Source organism: Festucalex cinctus, chromosome 3, assembly GCF_051991245.1.
Source record: "Festucalex cinctus isolate MCC-2025b chromosome 3, RoL_Fcin_1.0, whole genome shotgun sequence".
Lineage (NCBI taxonomy): Eukaryota > Metazoa > Chordata > Actinopteri > Syngnathiformes > Syngnathidae > Festucalex > Festucalex cinctus.
The window spans coordinates 23259723-23282697 of record NC_135413.1 but is presented as its reverse complement, the minus strand read 5'-3'; the positions used below and the strand labels follow the sequence as shown (position 1 = coordinate 23282697).

Genomic DNA, 22975 nt, shown 5'->3' with positions numbered 1-22975 from the left:
TTGAAGTGAAATTCAGTCTCTAATATTGAAATGATCCAACCCTAAAATCATTATTTAATCCTATTTAATCTCCTTATTAAAATACTTGTGATATTCCAATTTCTTCAGATAAAGTTTTTGAGCCCTTCTGAAAAGTATTGATGATTTTCACTTTTTGAATTGAACAGCTGAAATATTTTTTTCTACAGTACTCTGATTTTTTGAAAATAGGATTTTCACATTACTCAGCAGTCAGCACATTCAGAGCGCTACTGTAATTTACACCTAAATACAACTTAATCGCCTATTTTGTTACAACAGTTGCAAAATTACCTTGAAAGTTCTTGAGTTCTGGCACAAACAAGAAATCCAAAACGTTTTTTTTTTCTTTTTCTTTTTTCTTTTTTAAATGAATTAGCCCTCTGAAAATTGCTGTTAGTCATTTTGTGGCCAGGTCAGGGCTACTGATGCATGTCTGGAATGTTTCCTTTCATACTTGGACCAAAATTATTTTGTTCCACGAACTTTAAAAATGTACCTGTGCTTTGAAAAAAATTACTCGTTTTTTTTTTTTTTTTTTTTAACGTGCCAATGTAGTTTCATTCCATGGCCTCGAGGTGGCAGTGCAGAGTAATTTCATTTTAGTCTTGTATGCTGTTTTGTTTCCGAGTTAGCATGTTTACCTGGTTTTCAGCATCAGATGAAAACGTTATTTTGTGGCTGAAATCTTTTAATGGCACATTTCTTCTTTTAAGATGATTCCACCCCACTCTCTGGATACAGATATGAGCTTTGAAAGAAACAAATGGTCCTTTTAATAAGGAGCATACAGGTTTTTACTCACTTGGCTTCTTCGGCTACTTTTTGTATGCAAAATGCTGCTCGATTTCTTTGCTGTCTCTTAATTCTGTGCTGTGAAGTCATGTTAACCAACCTAATGTGACATTGTTTTGGTTTGGGTAGAAAAAAATGTCCTGTTTACATAGAATAAGCTTCATTTAAATAATTGTTTCATTTTTCTTTTTACCTGCATTGTATTGCACACTTGAGATAGGGCACTTCAAATTACAGCGTGAAAGGTACGTCACAGTTTGTCATTCTGTTCGAAACGTGTTCATTAATAAAAAACACAAAAAACAACAACAAAAAGCAGACTGTGGTTGTGTTGTGAGAAAGCGTAGTCATGTTGTGGTTATTGATAGCACGCCTCTTCTCATGGGCCCTTTCTTAACAGGAGACATCAGTGGGAGGGACTTAAAGTCACACAAAAGTGTGATGCTGCTGCCATGCCGTGACACAACACGAGAGGCTGAGTGAGGACACTTTCTCATTGAGGACACCGGAGCAACCTGCATCGCACACAAGGTACTGCAGTACATTATTATAAGCACAAATACTAAAAGTGCGCTTCTGCCCTATATTAACAAAGCAAATATTGTCTCAACAAGAGCAGAACTCTTTGCCTAACCTGCCCTAATTATCCCCAAAGCTCCTTATATTCTTCATAATCCTGGTACATTCTCAGCCCCTGAGCAGTTACACTGACCCTACTTGGCACTTTGTGAACTTTCAGTCTTAAACGAGAGACGTTTCAGAAGTATTGATTCCAAAATGTAGTGAAAGGACCGGCTCTGAGATGGAATTTTTCTTGCAGCAAGTTGTGACATGCGCTACGAGAGATCTACAGCAGTCACACCTTTTGTGTATGTGCAGGAAAGTGGATTTTGTGGCGCGCACACTGTGTGGAGAAGATCATCCATATCAATGAGGACAACACCCGGCATGGCGATTTTCAAGCAGCAGGCTGTGGAGGACTTCTATGACATTGGGGAAGAATTGGGAAGGTGAGTCCAGTCAATCCAATCGTTCACTTTAGGAGTAAGAAGGAGTGGGATTCAGACCTTCACGCACTGTTGTGTACTTTCATATGGACCTCCTAAAGTGACATAGGAGGCGGATATGTCTCATTAGGATGAGAAACTTTCATCTTAACAAGAAACTTTTCTCAGACACAACATATGTCATAATGTCCTTATAATAGGTGACCAAACTAGGTCCTGTTCTGTCATTTTCAGTCAGAAATGCAAACCGAAATGTAGTTATAGTGTCTGCCATGCTAGCATGCAATGGACTACTTCCTCATGCTAACGAGAGTTTCTCATTCTAGTAAGTAACGTTAAGAAAAAATAAATAAATACTGATAATACCTCCTTGTCACTTTAGGGGCTGTGTTTGTGTGGGTTCGTGTAAGTAATTGTAGGGCTGCACAATAGATGGAAACATAATGTAATCATGATAATAGCACATGCAATAAACATCACAAAAACATATGATACATTTCATATGGAATTGTTTATTGTTATTTCCCTTTGACCAATCAGATTCAACATCACCATCCAATAGGTCAGGAGAACAGTATCTATAATTGCAATACAGTACAATAATATTGATATAGCAATAATCATCACCCATATTGCATCTTTTTCCAAAATTGTATCTTAATAAAGAGGAAGTTCCCCCCCAACAAATTATTGACAATAATATGTTCTATATAGTTCCACTAGTGTAAACATGGCATTCTGGTTAGTGGTTAATATTGCGTTAGTGGAATATGAGTTTAGCAGCAAAATCCAGCCATTTTTATCCATCTCAGGGGGAGGCCATTTTGCCACTTGCTGTCGACTGAAGATGACGACGTCACAGTTGCTCAGGGCTCAGGCAACAACCAATCACAGCTTAGCTTTAGAAAAAAGGTGAACTGTGATTGGCCGTTGCCTGAGCAATTGTGATGTTATCTTCAGTCGACAGCAAGTGGCAAAATGGCCGTCCTGAGATGGATAAAAACGGCTGGATTTTGCTTCATAACTCTTATTCCACAAATATAATGTTAATCTGAATGTCATGTTTAGACAAGTGCGGTCACACATAACATATTGTCAAGAAATGTTTAAGGTTGACTTCCACTTTAATTGTGTGTGTTTGTGAGAGAAAGCTAATGCTAAAGCATGTGTGAGTCTGTGTGAGAGTTAGTGTAAATTTACGTGTGTGCGCATAAATATGTGTAAGAAGGGTGTGTGTGTAAATGTAAGGGATTTAATGTATTCGTGTGCGTAAGCAGTGCGCCTGTAAAACTTTGGGAGTGTTGCCTGCTTTTCAGTGACAGCAGGTCTTAAGGGCAAAAGCCAAACAAGTTACGATTTGATGAACTGCGTCATGTGAGTGAGCTCCACCTCAGGGTGGAGGATCCTTGTGCTGAATGAGACTTGGGCAGAACCACTCGGCTAAGACAGACTAGACTAGTGGCAAATGAGAAAGTTGGCAGCTTGCTGTCCCATGTGAGGAACCTGCGAGTTCATTTAGTACTGACAGAAATCTTGCCTGCTGACAGACGGAACCGGGAGGGAGAGGAAAAGCCTGTTAACGTTTCATCAGTACTCCAAATATTCGTTTTGACCCAATGTCTGCTGGCTATTGTCACACCCTAACATACTGGATGAACTGGAAAGAAGCTGGTAGTTGGGTTTGGATTTAGTTGAGTTACTAATAGAGCAGAGTGCTCAAATTCGGATCGCACGTACAACGCTTGATCCTCCTTGTCCTGCTTTTGATCCAATTCTGAACTCTGAGCTTAGTGTGTCAATAGATTCAAGGTTTGAAGTTCCACTGTATAGTAGTCGAGGTAGCCAGATCTGGTCCACTAACATAAAATGTGTCCCACAAAAAGAAATTTTGACTTCTATTCTAGCTTTTTATATCCAGAAAACGCTGACCTCAAACATTTAGAATGTATTTTCTCACTCTCAGGGAGTTTCTCTAGCGAAGTTATATGACAAAGTGACAACAACCACACGCTCTGCCAAATAAGTGCGAGTTCTAATCTCTTAAAATCAGCAACGTCACACACTGACATTTTCAGCCGAGCATAGTGTGAAATTCAAACACTCAATACGCGTTAGCGTTGAATCTTTAAGAACTTTTTTCTAAGCATTTATTGAGGTATTTAATTTTTTATTAGAAAGATGAATTTCAATCCGTTTGATTTGAATTGTTATTACAAGGGAAGTCAACCCCACCCATTTTTTAATTTTATTTTAATTTCATTTTATTACAATAATATGTTCAATGAAGCCCCACTAGTCTAAATATGGTATTCTGGTTGATATTGTGTTAGTGGAATATGAGTTAAGCATCAAAATGCAGCTGTTTTATACATCTCGGGGGGGACGGTTGGCCATTTTGCCACTTGCTGTCGACTGAAGATGACATCACAGTTGCTCGGGGCTCAGACAACGCCCAATCACTGCTTAGCTTCAGAAAACAGGTGAACTGTGATTGGCCGTTGCATGAGCAATTGTGATGTCATCTTCAGTCGACAGCAAGTGGCAAAATGCTTCATAACTCATATTCCACAAATGTAATATTAATCAGAATGTCATGTTTAGACTAGTGAGGTCACATATAACATATTGTTGTCAAGAAATGTGTAAGGTTGACTTCCACTAAAGTTAAGTGGGGGATTCTCATTAGAAACTGCATGTAACCTTATGGGGGATGCCGACCAGCCCCTACCCACTGTACACGTGGTGGTTTCGGAAGAAGTGTTACATAATGCAGGAGTTGCAGAATTTGGCATTTAAAGTCTGCCTTTTGATTGACAAGTGGGGTCGATTTTGACGTCAATCTTAACTGTCTGATTGATGACTGCTTATTGCTGATACGCAACAGGAAATATGACAAGGTAGCCCACAGTTGCCACAGACGGTTCCACTGGAGACTTGCGGTGTGAGAAGCTTTCAAATGCTGACATGCAACGTTTGGCTGGGGGAAAAAAAGGCATGTCTCTCGTTGAACTCGTACCTGTCAAAACCAATGGGCTGTGCATTTGGTATATTGTCCTTTTGTGGTTACCCACCAGACTTCATCAATCACAACCAATCAGCGGATGGAAAAATGCTCTGAGGTTGGCGGTTAAAGAAATGCTCCTATTGATAATATAGTTTAAATTACACCAGCTTGCAATTCTGATTCTGAAAGCCATGGGCAGATTAAATTGGCATGGCAACACGTAAATACTGAAATCTAATTAGACAAGAAAAATCGCACAATTTCACACATTCTGGAAGCAGTGCAGCCACGAGAAACACTCTTGGAAAAAAAAAAGAAAAAAAAAGAATAGACTTTTGAGAATAAATGAATACAATTTCAAGGAGTATATTTAAATTTAAATTTTAAATGTAGATCATTGCTTTTCATAGTGTTTTTGACCATATTTGGGCACAACAGCCTCTGTTTTTGTGTAGTATTTTTAGCATGTTGACATGCTAACACACAGGATGCGCTTTTGTGTTCGTATATAAGAAGACTTCCTTTCATTTCCAATGGCGCATATAGCCATGTTCTCTGGTACCTACAGGCTGAACAAAAGGGGCGCATGAGGAGCAATACTTTTTTTTTTTTTTTTTAGTGGGGGTCAATTTGCGCCGAATTGTAAGTTAGCTAGAAGCGACTTTAAACTCCTTTACTGCTAGCCCTCCAAGGTAACATGGATATTTGCCATCTATAGCAGTGTTGTGGCGTATGTTTCATGTTATTTTACATTAAAATCTGCATTTTCTAGAAAAACAGCATTACTATCATTTTAAAAGTGTCTTTTATTGGATCTCATTGTTTTCCGCAGTAGTACGTAATGCTGTGGCTGTTGGCTGTACTGTATATGCGATACAAAACATTGTTTTTACTGAGAAGTCATTGACAAATTGTAAAAACAAACCTGTCAGTATATTTTATGATTTCACTCATTGCAAAGTTCCTGACCAAATGAAACAAGGTCGATGTGTGTAAATTGCAGCCAAGAGAAATGTTTTCAGTCTTCAAGAAGACTTTGTGTGAGGCCACGCTAGATATGTTGAAGTGGGGGTGAAGTGACAGGAAAATGGCAAATAGGAAAGGGGATTTACACAATGCATGAAGGGGGTCGAGCATCCAGAACACGTAGTCAGTTTGGGAGCCGTTCCTGCTGCATGAGGAATGTGTTTACCAACTGCAGCCTGATTGAGGGAACTCCGTGTTGAACTTTTGCTCATTTCTGAGTTCAAGTCCGATGGAAGTCCTCCCATAACTGTCAGCAGATTCTGACAAGGACACGCCTCCCTGAACACTTTATGACCCCGTACTCAAGCAGAAGGATTTAAGGTGGTTGTCCATTTAAAAACAAACAAAAAAGTGCATATTTGACAAAAATAATATTTGATAAGGAGACGGAAAGCAGGCAATCATATTACATAAAGCTTGTCATCATGCAATATTCTATAAAAAAATAAATAAATAATGGAAATGGTTGTTTTTTTTCTTTGCACAGTAAAATAAACTATAAATAGTAAATAAATGCTATTCACAGATACGGATCAAATATACTGGACTGTCTCAGAAAATTAGAATATTGTGATAAAGCCCATTATTTTCTGTAATGCAATTAAATAAGCAAAAATGCTATACATTCTAGATTCATTACAAATCAACTGAAATATTGCAAGCCTTTTATTGTTTTAATATTGCAAATTACGGCTTCTTTTTTTTTAACTTGGTCTGAGGAAGTATTCTAATATTTTGAGATAGGATATTTGAGTTTTCTTAAGCTGTAAGCCATAATCAGGAATATTAAAATAATAAAAGGCTTGCAATATTTCAGATTTGTAATGAATCCAGAATGTATGGCATTTTTGCTTATATATTGGCATTACAGAAAATAATGGACTTTATCACAATATTCAAATTTTCTGGGACAGTCCTGTAAATGGAAAAAAAAAAAAAAAAGTTGGTATCGGTACTCACCCATCCCAACTTTAAATATTAAATAAATTTCCTGATGGACCAAATATATATTAAAAAATATTTGGAATATGTTTTTGTTTTTTTTCAAATAAAAAATAAATCTAAAAAGAACTAGTGCAACAAAATTGGATGTGACTTCAAATAAATATATTTTTTAAAATATCTGAAATTCCCTGAGACAGCTGAAATTGAAAATTGAAAAAATATCTTATTATAAAACCAAAATAAGTACAGTATGATTGTGATGATGATGATGAGGATGATGGCAATAATACAGAACTGCTCTCAAGTAATAATACCAATCATGAGGAATGTACTTATCATCTTCCTAAGCCTGCCAACTGTCAAAGTAATAACTAAAAACTTCCATGATGGAGTCACACACTATAGAAATGCGGGCCCATATTTCATCGTCCACCCATATTTGACTCATCCAGTTAGCGACTCGGTCCGTTTGATTACGCATACGTGTGCGTCACATGACACCCCCGAGGTTGCTGGGCTCAGAAATGTGTCTATTGGGCCGGCGCCACTTGACCGGGCATTCTTCCGACCTTGGCTGTGAATAATGACCTTCAGCTGTTGGATGTGGAAAACCTGTGGTGAGATGCCACTTTCTGTCCCAACGGCCCGGCTTAGGGCTAAGACGGCTGGCACGCCCGGACCGTGCAGTTTGCAGTCGGGGTAAACTTTTCACATGGGTCTCAGCGGCGGAAAGGTCCCATGAATCGAGTATGCCGGAATTCACGCTCTTTCATCTGTCTCCTCACACACTTAGATGAAGAGTTGTCATCATGTACCGGATTCTACACCCTGTCCTCTTCCTCAACTCCTCCATCCAATTGTGGATCATATCTGCATGGAATTTGATCATATGTTTTTTTGTCTTTGCTGGCCTGACAGTGAACACGAGACGTGTAGAAATTAAATTAATGGGCCTCTTCGGGAAGTCAAATCTGTTGTGTTTGATCCCCCCTTTTTCTATCCCTTGCGAAAAACGTCAATGGGTCAAGGCACGATGAGAAGGTGCTTTCTTTCGAGTGCAGAAAAAGACACGGAAGATGGAATTTTAATTTGGTGTAATTTTAGGTGTAATTCCGCTGTTGGCCAGTAGATGGCGGGTAGATGGTGGCACACGGTTTAGTTTGACACTAGTTGGGTTTCCATCCACCCATTTTAATTCATATTGTCAAGAAATGCGAAAATAAAACTGAATGGAAACGCTAGAAATACGAAAAAGGGCCCAAAATTCATAAGCAAAGTTTTTACGCTTAAAGGGAGTGGATTTTGAAGCGTATCGATAAAAAAGAAAATGCAAAACAGGTTTTGCGAATAATCAAGACTGGATACACATGGCACGCTTTGACTGGATGTCACATCACATGTACGTTTTTAGTCCCAAAGCAATGTCAGACGATAAGGTATGTTTGGGGAAACGACGAAACAGAAATCTTGTTGGAATTTATTAAAGAAGCGAATATTAATGCAATTTTAGATGGAAAACAGCAGAGAAACGCTACAGTTGATCATGAATTACAAAAGCAAACTCGTACGACGTCAATGCACGTCGTAGTCGCTTGCTGTTTTTCTTCTTCTTCTCCTTTTAAATTAGGCGGAGTCCCCCCTCAGTATTCACAAAAGAAGAACAGATGGCAACTGGCATAAGTCGCATGTCCGTTTTGCGCATTTTCAGTAAATTTGCTTCAAAAATTTGAAACAATTGCAGAGATGCCCAGTGACTGTGAATTTTAAAGAAAAAAAGTTAAAACAGGAAGTATTGCAAGCTCATTTTAGTTTTTGCTGAAGATTAGTGAATGTGAAATCCTCTAATCCTGCCTTTTATGTCTTTTTTTATGTTTTCAGATCAGGTTTATCTTGCACTACTGTCAAAACAAAATTGCAACCACCACCACCCATCCCCCCCCCCAAAAAAACAGGTTAAAATATGACATTTAATGTGTTGTCATGGTAAATCATAGTTTTTTTTAATTTTTTTTTATTGACTTATTTTGGGGGCTGTTGCATGTTCCTGCATATTTACTGTAAAAGTTACTCCTATGTGCCTCATTTCATTTAGTTATTGAAAAACTGGGTTTGAAGTTATCATTTTTTTGTGTCAGCTGCCAAAGAATGAGAGTCTTGATGAACTGTCCAGTGTGAATTTGCTTGCCTGCCCCCACATGTGAGCTAACTATTACAAACAAAGGGTGTGTTTGAAATACACCGTCCCACACATGCCAAAACAGTGAAGTAGAGGAGGTTATATGAGGTTAATGTGGTTCCGGACAATTAAAGCATTTGCTTTTAATCTACCATTTGCACATGGTTGTTTGTATAGCCTACTGTATCTCCCCAGCTCTACAGACATTCTTCTTCTATGTAGCATTGAAGAGATGACAGGTGCTGAGCATGTTATTCTTAGCTCAGCAGATAACTGCGATAACAGTGGACATAGGGAGCATAACCTCACACTTGTATCATGGACAGCCTAATCACCTAAACACAGCCAGGCGTTATTTACCTGTTTTCTATTGACATTAAATTGTGTGTAGCAACGGATAAACAAAATTAAATTGTTTTTATTCTTTTCATCACATTTATGCTGTCCCACTTGTTGCTAGGCAGACTTTCTGTCGCTCAGTCTTTAGTCCCCTATAGGCAATTGAAAACCATGATAGTCATGTCTACCACGCTTTTCATCTGAAAATGGAGAATATAAGATGGAAATTGGTGGAACATCAATCAAATTGGGGTCCTAAATTTATGTATACAGACTTCACCAAGATGCTATTTTACATCAGACAGTTATTAGTTTTCCCCCCTCCCTCCTCATTCATGTTTCCTTTTTTCCCATCTAAGAAACTCGGGACGCTAACTGGTGAACCGCCAGGCTTCCCATTCTGTTTCCCTCTCTTGGTCGTTGTTATTTTTCATGTTTCTCGGACGGTGTGTGACTATGAAGACAAATTCCTAATGTTTTTACATTCCTGGCCAATAAATCTGATTCTGATTTTGTTAACCCTGAATCACCGAAGGCCAACAGTTAATAAAAATCAATTACATCTGCTCGACTAGCGCCCACATTTAATAATAGTAAATACTAGCTTACCAACTTGACTTGCTGGTGGTTCTACTATGTACATGACATGTGTCATATGTGCTGAATGTATCATCTCCTGACGATCAATGATGGACACTCCTGTCAGCTGTGCTCACAGAAGTGTGTCACAAAGGGGTGTTCATGAGCTGAGTCACGTTGATGATCACAACCATTGCTCCATTATGTATATAAAACAGTCATGGAATGTGAAGGACGAGTTTGATAAGAAACATAATGACCCACGAGGAGAAATATTGTGAAATCTTTAGGATGAGAAGGGTTTGATACTTAGCAGGAAGTTAGCGCAAGTGGGAGGACGGCAACTTGGCCCTCACTTGGCAGCTTGAAGGGATTGTTCTCAAACAGGAAGTGATGGATCATACCGCAATATTTCACTCGGAACTTCCTTCCAAATGTTTGCCTTCACCCTCAGCTATATCCTGTTGACACTTGAGGATTGCGTTATCGGGTTGAAATGTTGTTTAGTGGCGGGCTGTTCGTTTGGTACCTGGGCCTTCAAGTAGGGACATACCCAACTTAATCCACCACTGTCACGTCACAATTGTAGAAACCATCAATACAATATATTTATTTAAAAACATTACAAAAAAAACTAAAACATTTAGATAACACATCATACTCAGCTGATTTTTCCATTGTATTATTGTGTGCATATTTATACAGATGTGTTTTGCTAATTGAAGTTAGCTGTAGCAAGTTTTTGCTCTGACCAACCAATCAGAGGACTTAAAAATGCTGTTGTCATCCAGGGCCAGGTGAATCTAAAATCTGATTGGTCCTATTGGCATCACTAGATTAGCTTGACACAGCAACATGTAAAGGCTGTCATCTGATTGGACAAAAGGAGGAGAGAAGGCCAAACTATTTATTTATTTTTTTCTGCAGTGGTCAGTTTGCAGTCGTCAAGCGTTGCACCGAGAAGAGCACGGGCCTGGAGTACGCCGCCAAGTTCGTCAAGAAGCGCCAGAGTCGGGCCAGCAGACGCGGCGTGAGGCGCGAGGAGATTGAAAGGGAGGTGGACATCCTGCAGCAGCTCCAGCACCCCAACGTGGTGGCCCTTCACGACGTCTATGAGAACCGCACGGACGTGGTGCTCGTCCTTGAACTGTGAGTCCACAATACAACAGTACAGCTCCAATCTTTACTTGGGCTATTTCAGACTGTGAGACAGTAATTCACATTATTCAAGTTTTATGGTGCGTGACGACATCTGTATCAAAGTTGTTTGGGAATTGGGACAGTTGTGGTATTATTTTTGTCACTTCAAACCATTATCTGTTCTGAACTGTTGGATTTGTTCCGTGACGGGTTCAAAGAAGCGATTATAGATAGAAAATCGATGATGCCAAGTGATGGCCTAACTGGCTTGATGGTATTGTCAGAAAAAGTATCCAATTAGATGTGATCCCTTTCGTCCTCAATTTATTTCATTTTTGGAATTGAGGTTTGCTCATAACAACTCACAGCATTCACATGCGATTTGTGAGGGAACTATTTCTTATTTCTTAATAAAATCTCATTTAATGGATTTTCTAAAATTGAATGCCCCTGAGGTTGTTCAAGTCATCATGGGATTCATTATAGTTGTGTTTTTCCTTTTTGGGGAAAAATATATCTCTACGTATGATGTCAGCAAGTTGCGCAAAAATTCAGCAACAGTGTTTTTGCGTCACTAATTCCAAAAGACTTGTCACTGACGCCGCAGCTGTAGTGATTCACTCGCCAGAGTTGCGTGCAAACAGTGAGGTGTCGTGGGACATAGGAGTATTATCGCAGTCTTTGTCACTTAGCAGTGATTAATATCCATTTTCATTTGTGTGACATTTAGAATGTTTTTAAAAAATGAAATGCATATCTTTTCAAACTTACAAGTGCTTACTTTATTGTCTTTATGTCTTACTGGTGGCTAACTTAATTCCACAATCTCCTCTAGTAGCCCCCTTAGCAACCCTGGTTGCAGGTTATGTAAATTGTATATGCTACAGACTGAAAGTGGGACTAAGTTGTTGAATTCTACATACAAGGAAGCAGTCCTTAAAAGGTTTTCCAGCTTAGTCGCTTATATCTATCGAGGATTGCGCACGCATAGAAGGTCCTGGATTTTATTATCCAGAATTTCAAGCGCTTGTTTATATTATTAAAATATTACCAGGTTTAGAACAGTAGAATTTACACTAGCTCAGGTGGGTAGATGGTAATTATGTGATATTATAAGGGAAAACATGTACATTTGTGTAGCTTCTGATTTATAAAATGCCTTAAATTTGCAAGTGTGAATATGAGAATTATACTCACTTTATCAACATGTATAAAACTGAGATTACTATCATATCGGTGGCATCAGGCAGAAACCTCATATGTCACAATTTGTCAATTTCATATATTTAAAAAAAAAAAAAAATCTATACTTTTGGTCAGTCCACACGTCTGGGTATTATTTTTATGAATTATTGACCAGTTTGAAAGGGTTGAAAATGGCTTTCTGTCTGTGATTATGCAATGTTAATGGTTAAACAAATTTGCCATTTTTTGGGGGGGTCTCCTGAAAAGTGATGATTTTGGAGCTACAAGGTTTTGGCCTGATGCCAGCCAGCGATACTCAATTAATATTTGATTTGAATATTAATGTTATATTCTGTATGTGATTTATTTGTTTTGGCAAACTAATATATAGCAACGGTTTTGGAAGAGTTACGTTATAAATGGCAGTTACCGGAATCAGCAGGTTTGAAATGATTACCATGACCTTTGTAAGTTGTGAATGCTCAGAATGGTTTTCAGCCTTGACAAAAAATCACCATAATACATAATAGTGACCTCGCAGCTTTGGTAGGCAGATGGTAGATCATTTATAGTATAAATACAAAAGAGAATTAGACATAAGGTTGAACCTTGTGGGATACCTGGGACAAAGATTTTGTATAATACATTTTAACACACTGAGACGTCGTTATATATGATTTGTTTTTTTTTCCACACTCACATCTATGGACAATTTAGATTCTTCACCTAATCTAACATAAATATGAAGTACAGATATTGGTGCTCTTCTACAACTCACTTGTTAAAGCCAACTCAAACTTTACTTTGACATTTTCAGTACGTTTGCCAAAAAGTTGTCAGTTTGGTCAGTGAGTTTCTGTCCTCATTTGTTGTTTGCGCTCATTCCTGTGCCCGAATGCTTCTCACAGCATCAATAATGTTGAGTTTGAATAGAGCCCTCAGTGAAGAGGGGCCCCTGTCTGGCTCCCTGGGAACGCCAAGGACCAGATTTGAAACTAACTTTGAGCGCTCAGTTTAGCATCTGACGGCTTTTGTCGGCCACGTTGACGTTACGAAGTGCGTCGCTAATTTCGTCATGTTTTCGAATTACGGAACGCTTTGTATGAGGAGCTTTTTGCAATTCTTTTCAATAAAATGTCGAATCCCGCTGCAAGAAGGGCAGTGTTGTTGCCAAAACAATCCCAGGCATTCTAATTGAGCGCATCCCGATCCTGACAACACACTCCGATAACATTTGAGGGCCTGCTGCATGACTCACATGAGCGTATGTTTGTGCGCATGTGTCACAGCGTTTCTGGCGGCGAGCTGTTCGATTTCCTGGCTCGCAAGGAGTCGCTTTGTGAAGAGGAGGCCACTCAGTTTATCAAACAGATCCTGGATGGTGTCCAGTACCTTCACTCCAAGAGGATTGTACATTTTGACCTAAAGGTACAACATATTCACATATCTTTTGTGTGGGGTGGATTTGTGTTCGTATTTACACAAAAGCAGGATCTAATGTGAAATTGGTTGATGTAAGGCCTGTCTTGCTATTGTGAACCACACTTCCTTCCTGTTTTCGGAGGCAGAGGTCCAGACTCTCAGATACTAACACCACATGGTTGTCACATCTCTTTCAAGAGCAGTGTCGCCCACGCTACACGCTGACAGTCACCATCTTGTTATTCTGCGGCCATGGACCCTCACTCATTATGCTTTAATGTCTCTAGTTAATTAGCTGGTTTTGATTTAAAACAAACAAACAAAAAAAAGTTCTCCCATTGTGTTGTCCTCTTTTGTGAATGAAACCTTAAAATCTGAATATGTGCATGAGAAGATGGAGTAGTTCATTATATGAGATGCGACGGGGCACTCAAAATGATCTGGATAGACTGGCATATTAGCATTTAGCTGTTTTTTTTAATTGTTTTTTTTTTTAAATTTATTTTATTTTATTTATTTATTTTTTTACAACATTAATTATTAAGACTAGAACAATAATAGTTTCTTTGAGTCAAAAAAAAAATATTAATAGCTTTCTGTGAGATATTTAGAGGCCTCTGTAAATCTCGGGGTCTGCCTCTTTTAAAGCAAAACATTCAAATTTCAAGTTGATCTTCAATGTACAATGCAAGAGCGATGCCTTTGTATTTCTTGCAAAACAAGCAGCTTAATCCTTATTTGGAAGGGAATCATATTTGGTAGCTTACAGTGTGTTAAAAATGCTCCTTGCACACCTCCAGCATGTGATTCCGTAAACCAATAAAAATAACGCTGATACAGTAATGTATAATGTTCACAGAAATAGTATGGAAAACTTAAATTATTTCAGTACTGTAGTTAAATCTTTTTTTATTTTTTATTTTTTTATTTTTATTTTTATAAATACTCTTGATTATTCCTTACAGCAAAGAAACCCCTAAATTCACCAGCTCAATACATTTAAACATTTGAAAATTGGACAACAAGCAGTCCAGTGATTTTTAAGAATTGAAACTAGGCTGAAATTAATGTAATTTTCTATGATATTGTAATTTGTTCAGAAAATTGATGGATGGATGGATGGATGGCTATTTTTATTTTCATCTTTTTTTTATTATTATTTTAAACCAATGTATTTTGGAGGGTATTTGATTATTTATTATTTGTTATTAATAGGGCTTCTTTTAATCTGTTGTTTTTAACGTTTAAGTGTCCTTACGTGTTTTGTAAGGTAAACTCAACTACAGTAAAATAATCATATTTTGAATTTTCAATTGTTTCCCTAAAAAGCCTATGAATGGCTACTAATCAGTCATCAATATGAAAGTAACCACTGGTGTATTCTTTTTCTTAATGCTTGCACTGAGGCCCTTTGGAGAAGGTATTTTGTGCTGTTATCATTATGTATTTACCAACACTTGAATGTTGTATCTTGACAAATATTTTTATGTGTTGTTGTTCTTTAGCCTGAAAACATAATGCTGCTGGACAGGAATGTTTCTCTTCCACGTATCAAAGTCATCGACTTTGGATTAGCTCACATAATAGAAGACGGAGCAGATTTTAAAAACATTTTTGGAACACCTGAGTTTGTCGGTAAGTGTTTTTATTCAAACAATAATGGATGGCTGCTATAAAAAGAAATAGTCAGATAATGTTTGCGATGTGATTTGGTTTTCCAGCTCCGGAGATAGTCAACTATGAGCCCTTGGGGTTGGAGGCAGATATGTGGTGAGTTTTAGATTCTGCTTCATGTCAGCACAGTGAATTAGTTGTTAGCATAGCGTGACCTTTCCTTGTCTTCTCACAGGAGCATTGGCGTCATCACGTATATACTGTAAGTTGAATGACAAACTTAAAAGTACCAAAAATGTGATGATAACGGACGTTTATCAGTCGGCGTACTTTCAATTCCAGTTTGAGCGGCGCGTCGCCTTTCCTCGGCGAGACAAAGCAGGAAACGTTAGGGAACATCTCAGCCATGAGCTACGAATTTGACGAGGAGTTCTTCAGCAACACGAGCGAGCTAGCCAAGAGCTTCATCAGACAGCTGCTGGTGAAAGACACGAGGTACAACAATGGCCACTCTCACGTATGTTGAGTTTTCACAACCAGGCGTCTTGTTCTTATTGCTTATCGCATGTGTTTCCAATTGTATTACACCTCCAGGAATTGAAACTGAGCGTGTTTGGTTAAGCTGAGCGTGATCCTGAGGGGGTTTACATCACTTGTGCTTGAGGGTGTTTACTCAGCTGCATTTTCTTTGTTTTAGGAAACGAATGAGCATAGAAGATGCACTCAACCATCCGTGGATTAAGGTACTGGGTGTGTGTGTGTGTGTGTGTGTGTGTGGGTGCTTGGCTTATGCTGTTTTGTAGCATGTGTCTGTAAAGCAGCATGGAATTTGAGTTAATCCCTCAAAAGTGCATCAAAGGTGTGCGTGAACATAATAGTACCACTTTAGTAGGTACACTTGCTCAATCTAATGAGATCCAATTTGAGAGGTGTGTCACAAATTGTGAAGACAAATGAATTTTATTTTTAGTTTATTTATCAATTTGAGTTTGAGTTGTTAGCTTACCAAACACTTTGACTTGCAGTCTTTTCAGCAATCACTATGACAACTTGAGAAAATTCTACCAGACAAGTTTGACGTAAACATAAGTTAGTGATCCTTGACTTGAATTGGAGCCATTACATTGTTCAGTTGCACCAATAAAGTGGCCTGTAAAATGTTCCTCCTAATTGAAAAGTTGATGCACAGAAGTACCATCACTACACCAGACCACTTTCTGCAAAGAGATTTGTTCCTCCTGTTTTCATGACATTTTTGGACAAAAATATTATGTCATTATTACTTCATGGAAACTGGTATTAATAGGAGGTTACTTGGAAATAAAAACTAATCAATGAAAGGGCTGAAAATCTCTACAGCAACGTTTACCAGAAATGTAGATGAGATAAAGTGCTTTCGTTGACCACATAAAATTATGTGGTGGGCCGGAACTGACCCCCGGGCCTTGATTTTGACACCTGTGGCATACAACAACAATAGTCACATGCATATATTCTCACACAGTCTGTGGGCCTTGCGAAATCAGTCACAATAAACGAAGGGGGTTGCTTGAGTGCTCAGAGTAAAACTAATTTAAAAAAATGGGCAAAAAAAAAAATCTTCTTATAGGTAAACTATGCTATAGCGGGGGAACACTACACAGGTGATCCTTCATGATTTTCAACACTTTGTGCAAATGTGCATGCTATTGCTGCTTTTTGTTGTGCAAATGTAACACAACTCAACGGATGCACATACCTGCCATGGTTTTTGCTGTAGTGTCACACACTAACACTACCGAACCGCATCTACCGGGAATCGCCACTTGCGTGTGTTGTGGACCGCCAACCTCTGACTCGGTGTTCCTCCACCCTTGTGTCTGAAGTCCTACGGGCGCGTTCCGGAGAGCGTCGTCCCGGATGCCGAGCAGCTGAAGACCAAGCGTCTCAAGGAATACACCATCCAGTCCCACTCCAGCATGACCCCGAACAACACCTACGCCAGCTTCGAACGATTCGCCCACCTTGTGGAGGACATCAGTTTAATGGAGACCGAGGTGGCGCAGGTGGCGGGGGCCCACCGCACCTTGCGAGGCGACCTGGAGGCATTGCTCGCCATTTACGACGACAAAGAAGCCTGGTACAAAGAGGAGAGCGAAAGCGCAAGGAAGAGACTATCCCGAGTCCGCTATGAATATTGCAAAGTGGAGGCCGCCGGGAGGCTGTTGCGGGAGGAGCTGACGGGCGTGGGGGCCACCTTGGAGAGCATCGGTGGGAAGTACCAACACAGGCAGACTCAGGTGGACGCGCTGAGGCAGGAGCTGAACTCTGAGCTGCAGTGGTTGCAGGAGGTGGTGAGCTCTCTGGATCCGCAGGGAGCGCACGGGAGCAGTCTGGACATGACGTTGAAGGAGCTTCTGCATCAGGCGGAGCCCAAAAACCCCTCACAGAGTCAAATTAATAAGAAGAGAGACTTGTCATGATGACTTTTAACGTGATTTTGGAAATTTTGACACATTGGTCATGGAAGCAAGTGTTGCATAATGAATCGTTCCACTGTCCTTTAACTCTTTTAATGCCAAAAACTTTTCATGATTAGTAAAATCACGATGAATGCTGCCATAAACGTTAAATGACGTCAGCTAAGTTTTTTTTTTCTTCTAATCAATGGGAAGTACAACGTCTAAAGTGCAGCTCTGCATGGTCAATGGGGTTGTGAAATCAAAAACCGCCACTAACTATGGCCAGCAGATGGCAGCATTGTATCTCTTCAGTGGGCTCCAGGCGTATGAAATTACAATGAAACATGACGAATATGATCAAATCGAACGTTTTCAAAGATTATGTGAATCATCAAAGTATTTACCACATTAAAGCTAATTCATAGACTGTCACTAAACAACAAATATTGGTGCAAAAGTCACTGTTGTGGAGAAAATGTATCTTTTTACAAAAAGCTTGTTTTCTCCTCAATGTTAATGTAGTACCTATCATGTTTACGTAGTAATAGCACACAATATTTTGTTTGCCTTGAAAGATGAATGAAAATTCTTCAAATTTGCTGTCACTGTCAACGTGTGGCAGTAAAAAAAAAGTATCACACCCTAATATTGAGTAGTATTTTATTGGACACTATTTTATTTTATTTACACTCCTGTGCAAAATCTAAAATCTAACCAAGTTGAAGTCCCTGTTTTAGTGAAAGTACTGTACATGTCTTCAAATTAGACACGTCATAGAGAAGAGATTTGTTCTTGAAAATCATTTTCAGTATCTTTGTTTGTAAAAACACAAGGAATTTGTCTTCAGTCAAAACCTGTCTGAGTAACATGAAAAAATAACAGTGACCAACAGAGGGCGACAAACAGGAAGCCTGGCGCGTTCTTGAATTTGCGCCCCAAGTTTTAGTTTTGGAATGAGACTCTAGAACAGAAAAAACAAAGGCCAGATCACAGTTATAGACCTGAGGTAAAACAAACAAACAAACAAAAAAACAACAACTTGTACATAGTAACACAATGATGACAAGGAGAGGCGCATAGCAGCTAGCTTGCATGCTAAGTTCTAACAGGCTTGGGCCTGGTGATAACTACTGTAAGTAACCCACAGTTGCGCTAAATGCAAACAAAGGCACTCAAGTTCTTACATAGTTGGGGAGGGGCAGTCATGCCGGAGATCCAAGTGCGACTCCGGCCACTGTTTTAGCCACGCGCCCCAAAATCTGGTCATTTTATGTTTTTTCTTTGTCAAGATGTGGCAATTTCTGTGTTATAGGATTTCACTTGGTTCTTACAAAACCTGAGCCAGTAAAAATAATACAAAAGCACAATGACTATGTTGCTGCGGTTGAGGTCAGGATTTCAGTCAGGTCTTCCATACCAGACTCATGCAAGCTTGTCTTTATGGAAACTTATGGGGCATATAAACTGGGCTTTCGAACATAAACATGTCCAAAATGTCTAGATTTAGTGGAGAACATTGGTGTCATGCTTCAGTCGATATTATTTTTCAATAGGTAGGTTGTTATTTCTTGGAGCTGTGAAATGTATTAAGCAAGCAAGATTAATGTTTGGTTGACTTTGATGGCTTTTAATTTTGGCAAGTGAAGACAGTGACTGTTGTGTTATCAATTATTTATGGTTTCACCTTGTGCTGAATACAAGCACGTAAAGCCAATCTTTCCAATGGAATGCCTTAGAATTACACGTTTAATTAATTTTCATTCCATTTTATGATTTAGTACTGTATGGTTTTAACTTGGCAAGCAATCTTAAGTGCCCTTTGCCATGATTTATTGCCATGAGTTATTTTTCTTCATTTTGAAAGAGCACTTTTTATGGAAAATATTATTTATTTATTTCTTGGCTATATTTTGGAAAACTCCAAAAGTATGAAAATGTATGTATTAGATCTTATGTGCAATGCTTGTAAGATGCTTCTCTTATCAGCCCTTACAGATATAAATAATTGTGCACTTTTTGACTTATTTATTAAAACATCTACTGTTTTTAAAATTGGAGAAAATTAAATATTTTAAAAAATCAGTATGTGTTCTTTGTATGTTTGTCCAAATGAATCCGAGGTTTCAATTTAGGATAGCTTCTATTAATCAGATTTTAAAATATGTGCCATGAATATTTTTTATTTATTTTTATGTTATCATTTCTTTCCTCAACAGCCTCACAATACCAGACAAGCTATGGTCAAGAGGTTGTCAGTGGTCAACTTGGAGAACTTCAAGAGGCAGTACGCCAGGCGCAGGTGGAAGGTAATGCTTGGAATCGCACCCAGTTTTTATTTTTAATATATCATTAAATCCTTAATTGTGATTCATTTTGACAGCTTTCATTCAGAATCGTGGCTCTGTGTAACCACTTAACACGGATCATGAAGAAGGGCCACAAACTGCCGGTGCAGGACGGGGTAAGAATCATTTACATGGCAACCAAATTATTAGCATAGAATAGAATATTTGTTGCATTAAAACAATTTGTTATTGTTGCACACGTGTTAACGGAAGCATTTGTTTCTGTCAGAGGGATTGCGAAAGCGACCAGGAAGAAGAAGAAATCCTAAAGAGGCGGCCCAGGACCAGAAAGAGAAGCAGCACTTCCTGAAAGAAGAATCTTTAAACGTGTCTGTCCTCAACGCTGCTGTTGTGAGACACGCGCACACACACACTGCACAGCTGTTACTCTTCATCAAGAAGCAGCCTTTCTATTTCAACGGCTGCTCTCGAACGCTTCTTTGTTTATTGCTGACATGTTATCTAGCATTTTCAAATTACAAGCCACTTTTTCTTTTCTTGCCATAGTCTTAAAAATCCTTCACCTGCTGAGTGCTGACGCTTTTTTTTTTTTTTCATTTTTTTTTTATTGAGCGGTCTGCGGAGATTGGTCCAAAAATGTGGATCCGTTAACCCTTTATTGGGCAAGGAGCCATATTTGCTAACTTAAATATGGGTTCAGAATGGACCTTGAACGCCTCATTATGAGGCAATTACACCTTTTAGTTTCTTCACATGTAGGAAGAAAATAATAGTTTAAAAAATGTCTGCTTAGAATTATGTAATAATTAGGGATGGTCGAGTATCAGATACTCATGGATAACAGCTACAAGTTACTTAACGCAACAACAACAAAAATCTGACATGTAGTAAGTCCACCTCAGCAGTAGTTGGCGCTATACTGAGGTAGTCTGTGTCCGAATCCATGTCAGGAAGATCTTTGTTCACAATTGTCATTGTGTTCAATTAAATTTTATGTAACAAAATTACTCAGTATTAGTGAGTACTTCAAAGAGTGAATACGGTCTGAAAAAAATGGCATTGAACATCCCTCATAATAATTATATAACATATATTTTACAGTCTTGTTTTGTACATTCTTTTTTTGTTTAAATGTTGAATATCAAAGTATGTCAGCAAGCAATGGTGATGATGGTTATAATTATTGATCACATAATTTGCTCATGACAATCGTGCGATATAGCAGTTTATAAATAAAGTTTATACATATGTAATATACTTTTTACAATGCAAGCACTTAATGCAATTATTTGTTCATGATGTATATCAATGTATTTATAGTGTAAATATGAATGTCAAATGTCTTACCTGTTTTAAACACAAACGTTCCTTTTTTGCTCTGTTTATGTGTATGTGCTGTTTATGGTGTTTAATAAACTCTTCGAAATGACAGTAAGCGCACGTGATTTCACTTTATTAATATGCCATTTGTGGCAGACTCGCTTCATTGAGCCAAGCAGTCGCTTGTTCTCACAAGAGTCACGTTGTTTGGGTGCAGTCGCCCTGAAAGAGATTGCGGCAATCATTGCAGCTGATCTGAATGAATGTCTGGCAGCGGCGCAAAGTAGGCCACAGCCACAAGCACGGCGAGAAGGCAGGCAGCATCAACGAGTTGCTTGGGCCCAAATTCCTGGTCACATTTGTACAAGAAACGACGTCAAGTTCAAACATGCACTACTTCCTTTTAACATTTTGCGACTGAGGAATCACCCATGGTGGTGTTTTAATGCCTTGTATATCAATAGTAGTCTCTTGTCTCCATCTATCTAGTGTAAAATTAAACAACCAAATAAAACTTAAGTTAACTTATGATTATCACCTTTCCTTGACCTCTGCTACCTTCATCCTAATTTTAAACAATATGCTCTTAGTATGGTAACTAATTAATCATAAAATAACTTTAAAAAGCAGTGGCCCTCAATAGTCAGCACCCCCAAAATTGCTAAGGCCTTTTCACACTGCACTTAGCACAGCATAGTGCGATGTCAACTAAGCCGTAGCACAACGGCGCAATGCCATATAAAGCTCGGTCTGGTTCTACAGTATTTGAGGTGGGTGGCGCAAATGAGGTAATGGGGTATATGCCATGGAAGAGGCAAGACGTGATTTTGCACAACAGTTTATTTCCGGTCCAGGTTGCGAACGCGCAACCGAGGAGCACAAAGTCGGAAGCACAAGTATTTTTGACGCAGCCTACACGTCGCAAACCGAACCGGAAACAAACTGATGTGCAAAAAACAGTCCGGTCTCTTCCGTGGCATATTACCCCATTGCAGCAAAAACAGTACAGTGTGTAAGCGCCTTTAATCCTTGACTTGTGTTTTGGTTGGTTTAGCTACTCCTGCTACTTAATTCAAAGACACTGTGTTGCTGTGTCCCTCAGTTCACAGCTGTGAGTGCAATTTTTAACTGTCACTTTTGATACGTTTTTAATTTCGATTAGTTTAATTTATGACGAAATGGAAATGACTTTGTTGTTTTTTAAGATAAGGTAAGCTAAAAAATAAAAAATAAAAAATGAAAAACTTTCCGAAAAGTTAAAAATGAAGGGGGGGGGGCAAACAAAGTGGCATGCTAGTCCAGGAAGTGGGGAAGTTGATAAAGGAGACACACGTTAATTAGGAAGGGTGTGGAGGAGAAATTATGAAATGAAATATACAGAAACGTGTCATAAAGAACAAAAATATAGCTGTGAGCGTAACCTCCGTTGTAGACTTTACATGGGTGGAACTCCTTTAGCATAAAGTAAGTACAGTTGTTTAGCTAGCTGTCAAGAGCTACAGTATTTAGTTAATTTAACAATAACATTGTTTTTAAAATGATGTTAATCCTACATTACATATTTGGCTGTGGTGTGAGCTCAGCTAGGTAGCATGTATAGTTTTATATTCAATATTGCACTAATTTATCTCTGCCAATGTTTATAAAAATGGCTAACA

The 22975-nt window shown here is 38.6% G+C and overlaps 2 protein-coding genes across 5 annotated transcripts in view; both read left to right on the top strand.

Annotated features, from left to right (window-relative positions):
* The first annotated feature begins 1698 nt into the window (after window positions 1-1698).
* On the top strand, window positions 1699-21428 carry dapk2b (death-associated protein kinase 2b). Of its 3 annotated transcripts, XM_077516833.1 has the most exons (11): window positions 1699-1823; window positions 10817-11038; window positions 13504-13642; window positions 15142-15271; window positions 15358-15406; window positions 15486-15512; window positions 15593-15745; window positions 15948-15993; window positions 19908-19997; window positions 20072-20152; window positions 20266-21428. In XM_077516833.1, the coding sequence occupies exons 1-11, from the start codon at window positions 1744-1746 to the stop codon at window positions 20344-20346; spliced, it is 1098 nt and encodes a 365-aa protein (XP_077372959.1). In that variant the 5' UTR covers window positions 1699-1743; the 3' UTR covers window positions 20347-21428. The 3 variants fall into 3 exon arrangements, with proteins under 3 accessions (XP_077372959.1, XP_077372961.1, XP_077372960.1); XM_077516835.1 differs by lacking the exons at window positions 19908-19997; window positions 20072-20152; window positions 20266-21428 and adding an exon at window positions 17116-19899 and having other exon boundaries at window positions 15948-16002; XM_077516834.1 differs by lacking the exons at window positions 1699-1823; window positions 10817-11038; window positions 13504-13642 and adding an exon at window positions 13668-15056.
* Window positions 21429-22623: 1195 nt separating this feature from the next.
* Window positions 22624-22975, top strand: part of ca12 (carbonic anhydrase XII) — an 85485-nt gene continuing 85133 nt past the window's right edge. For both annotated transcript variants that reach the window (XM_077516818.1, XM_077516817.1), the window contains exon 1: window positions 22624-22781. The gene's annotated coding sequence lies outside the window, so the exon portion shown is untranslated. The remainder of the gene's footprint in view (window positions 22782-22975) is intronic.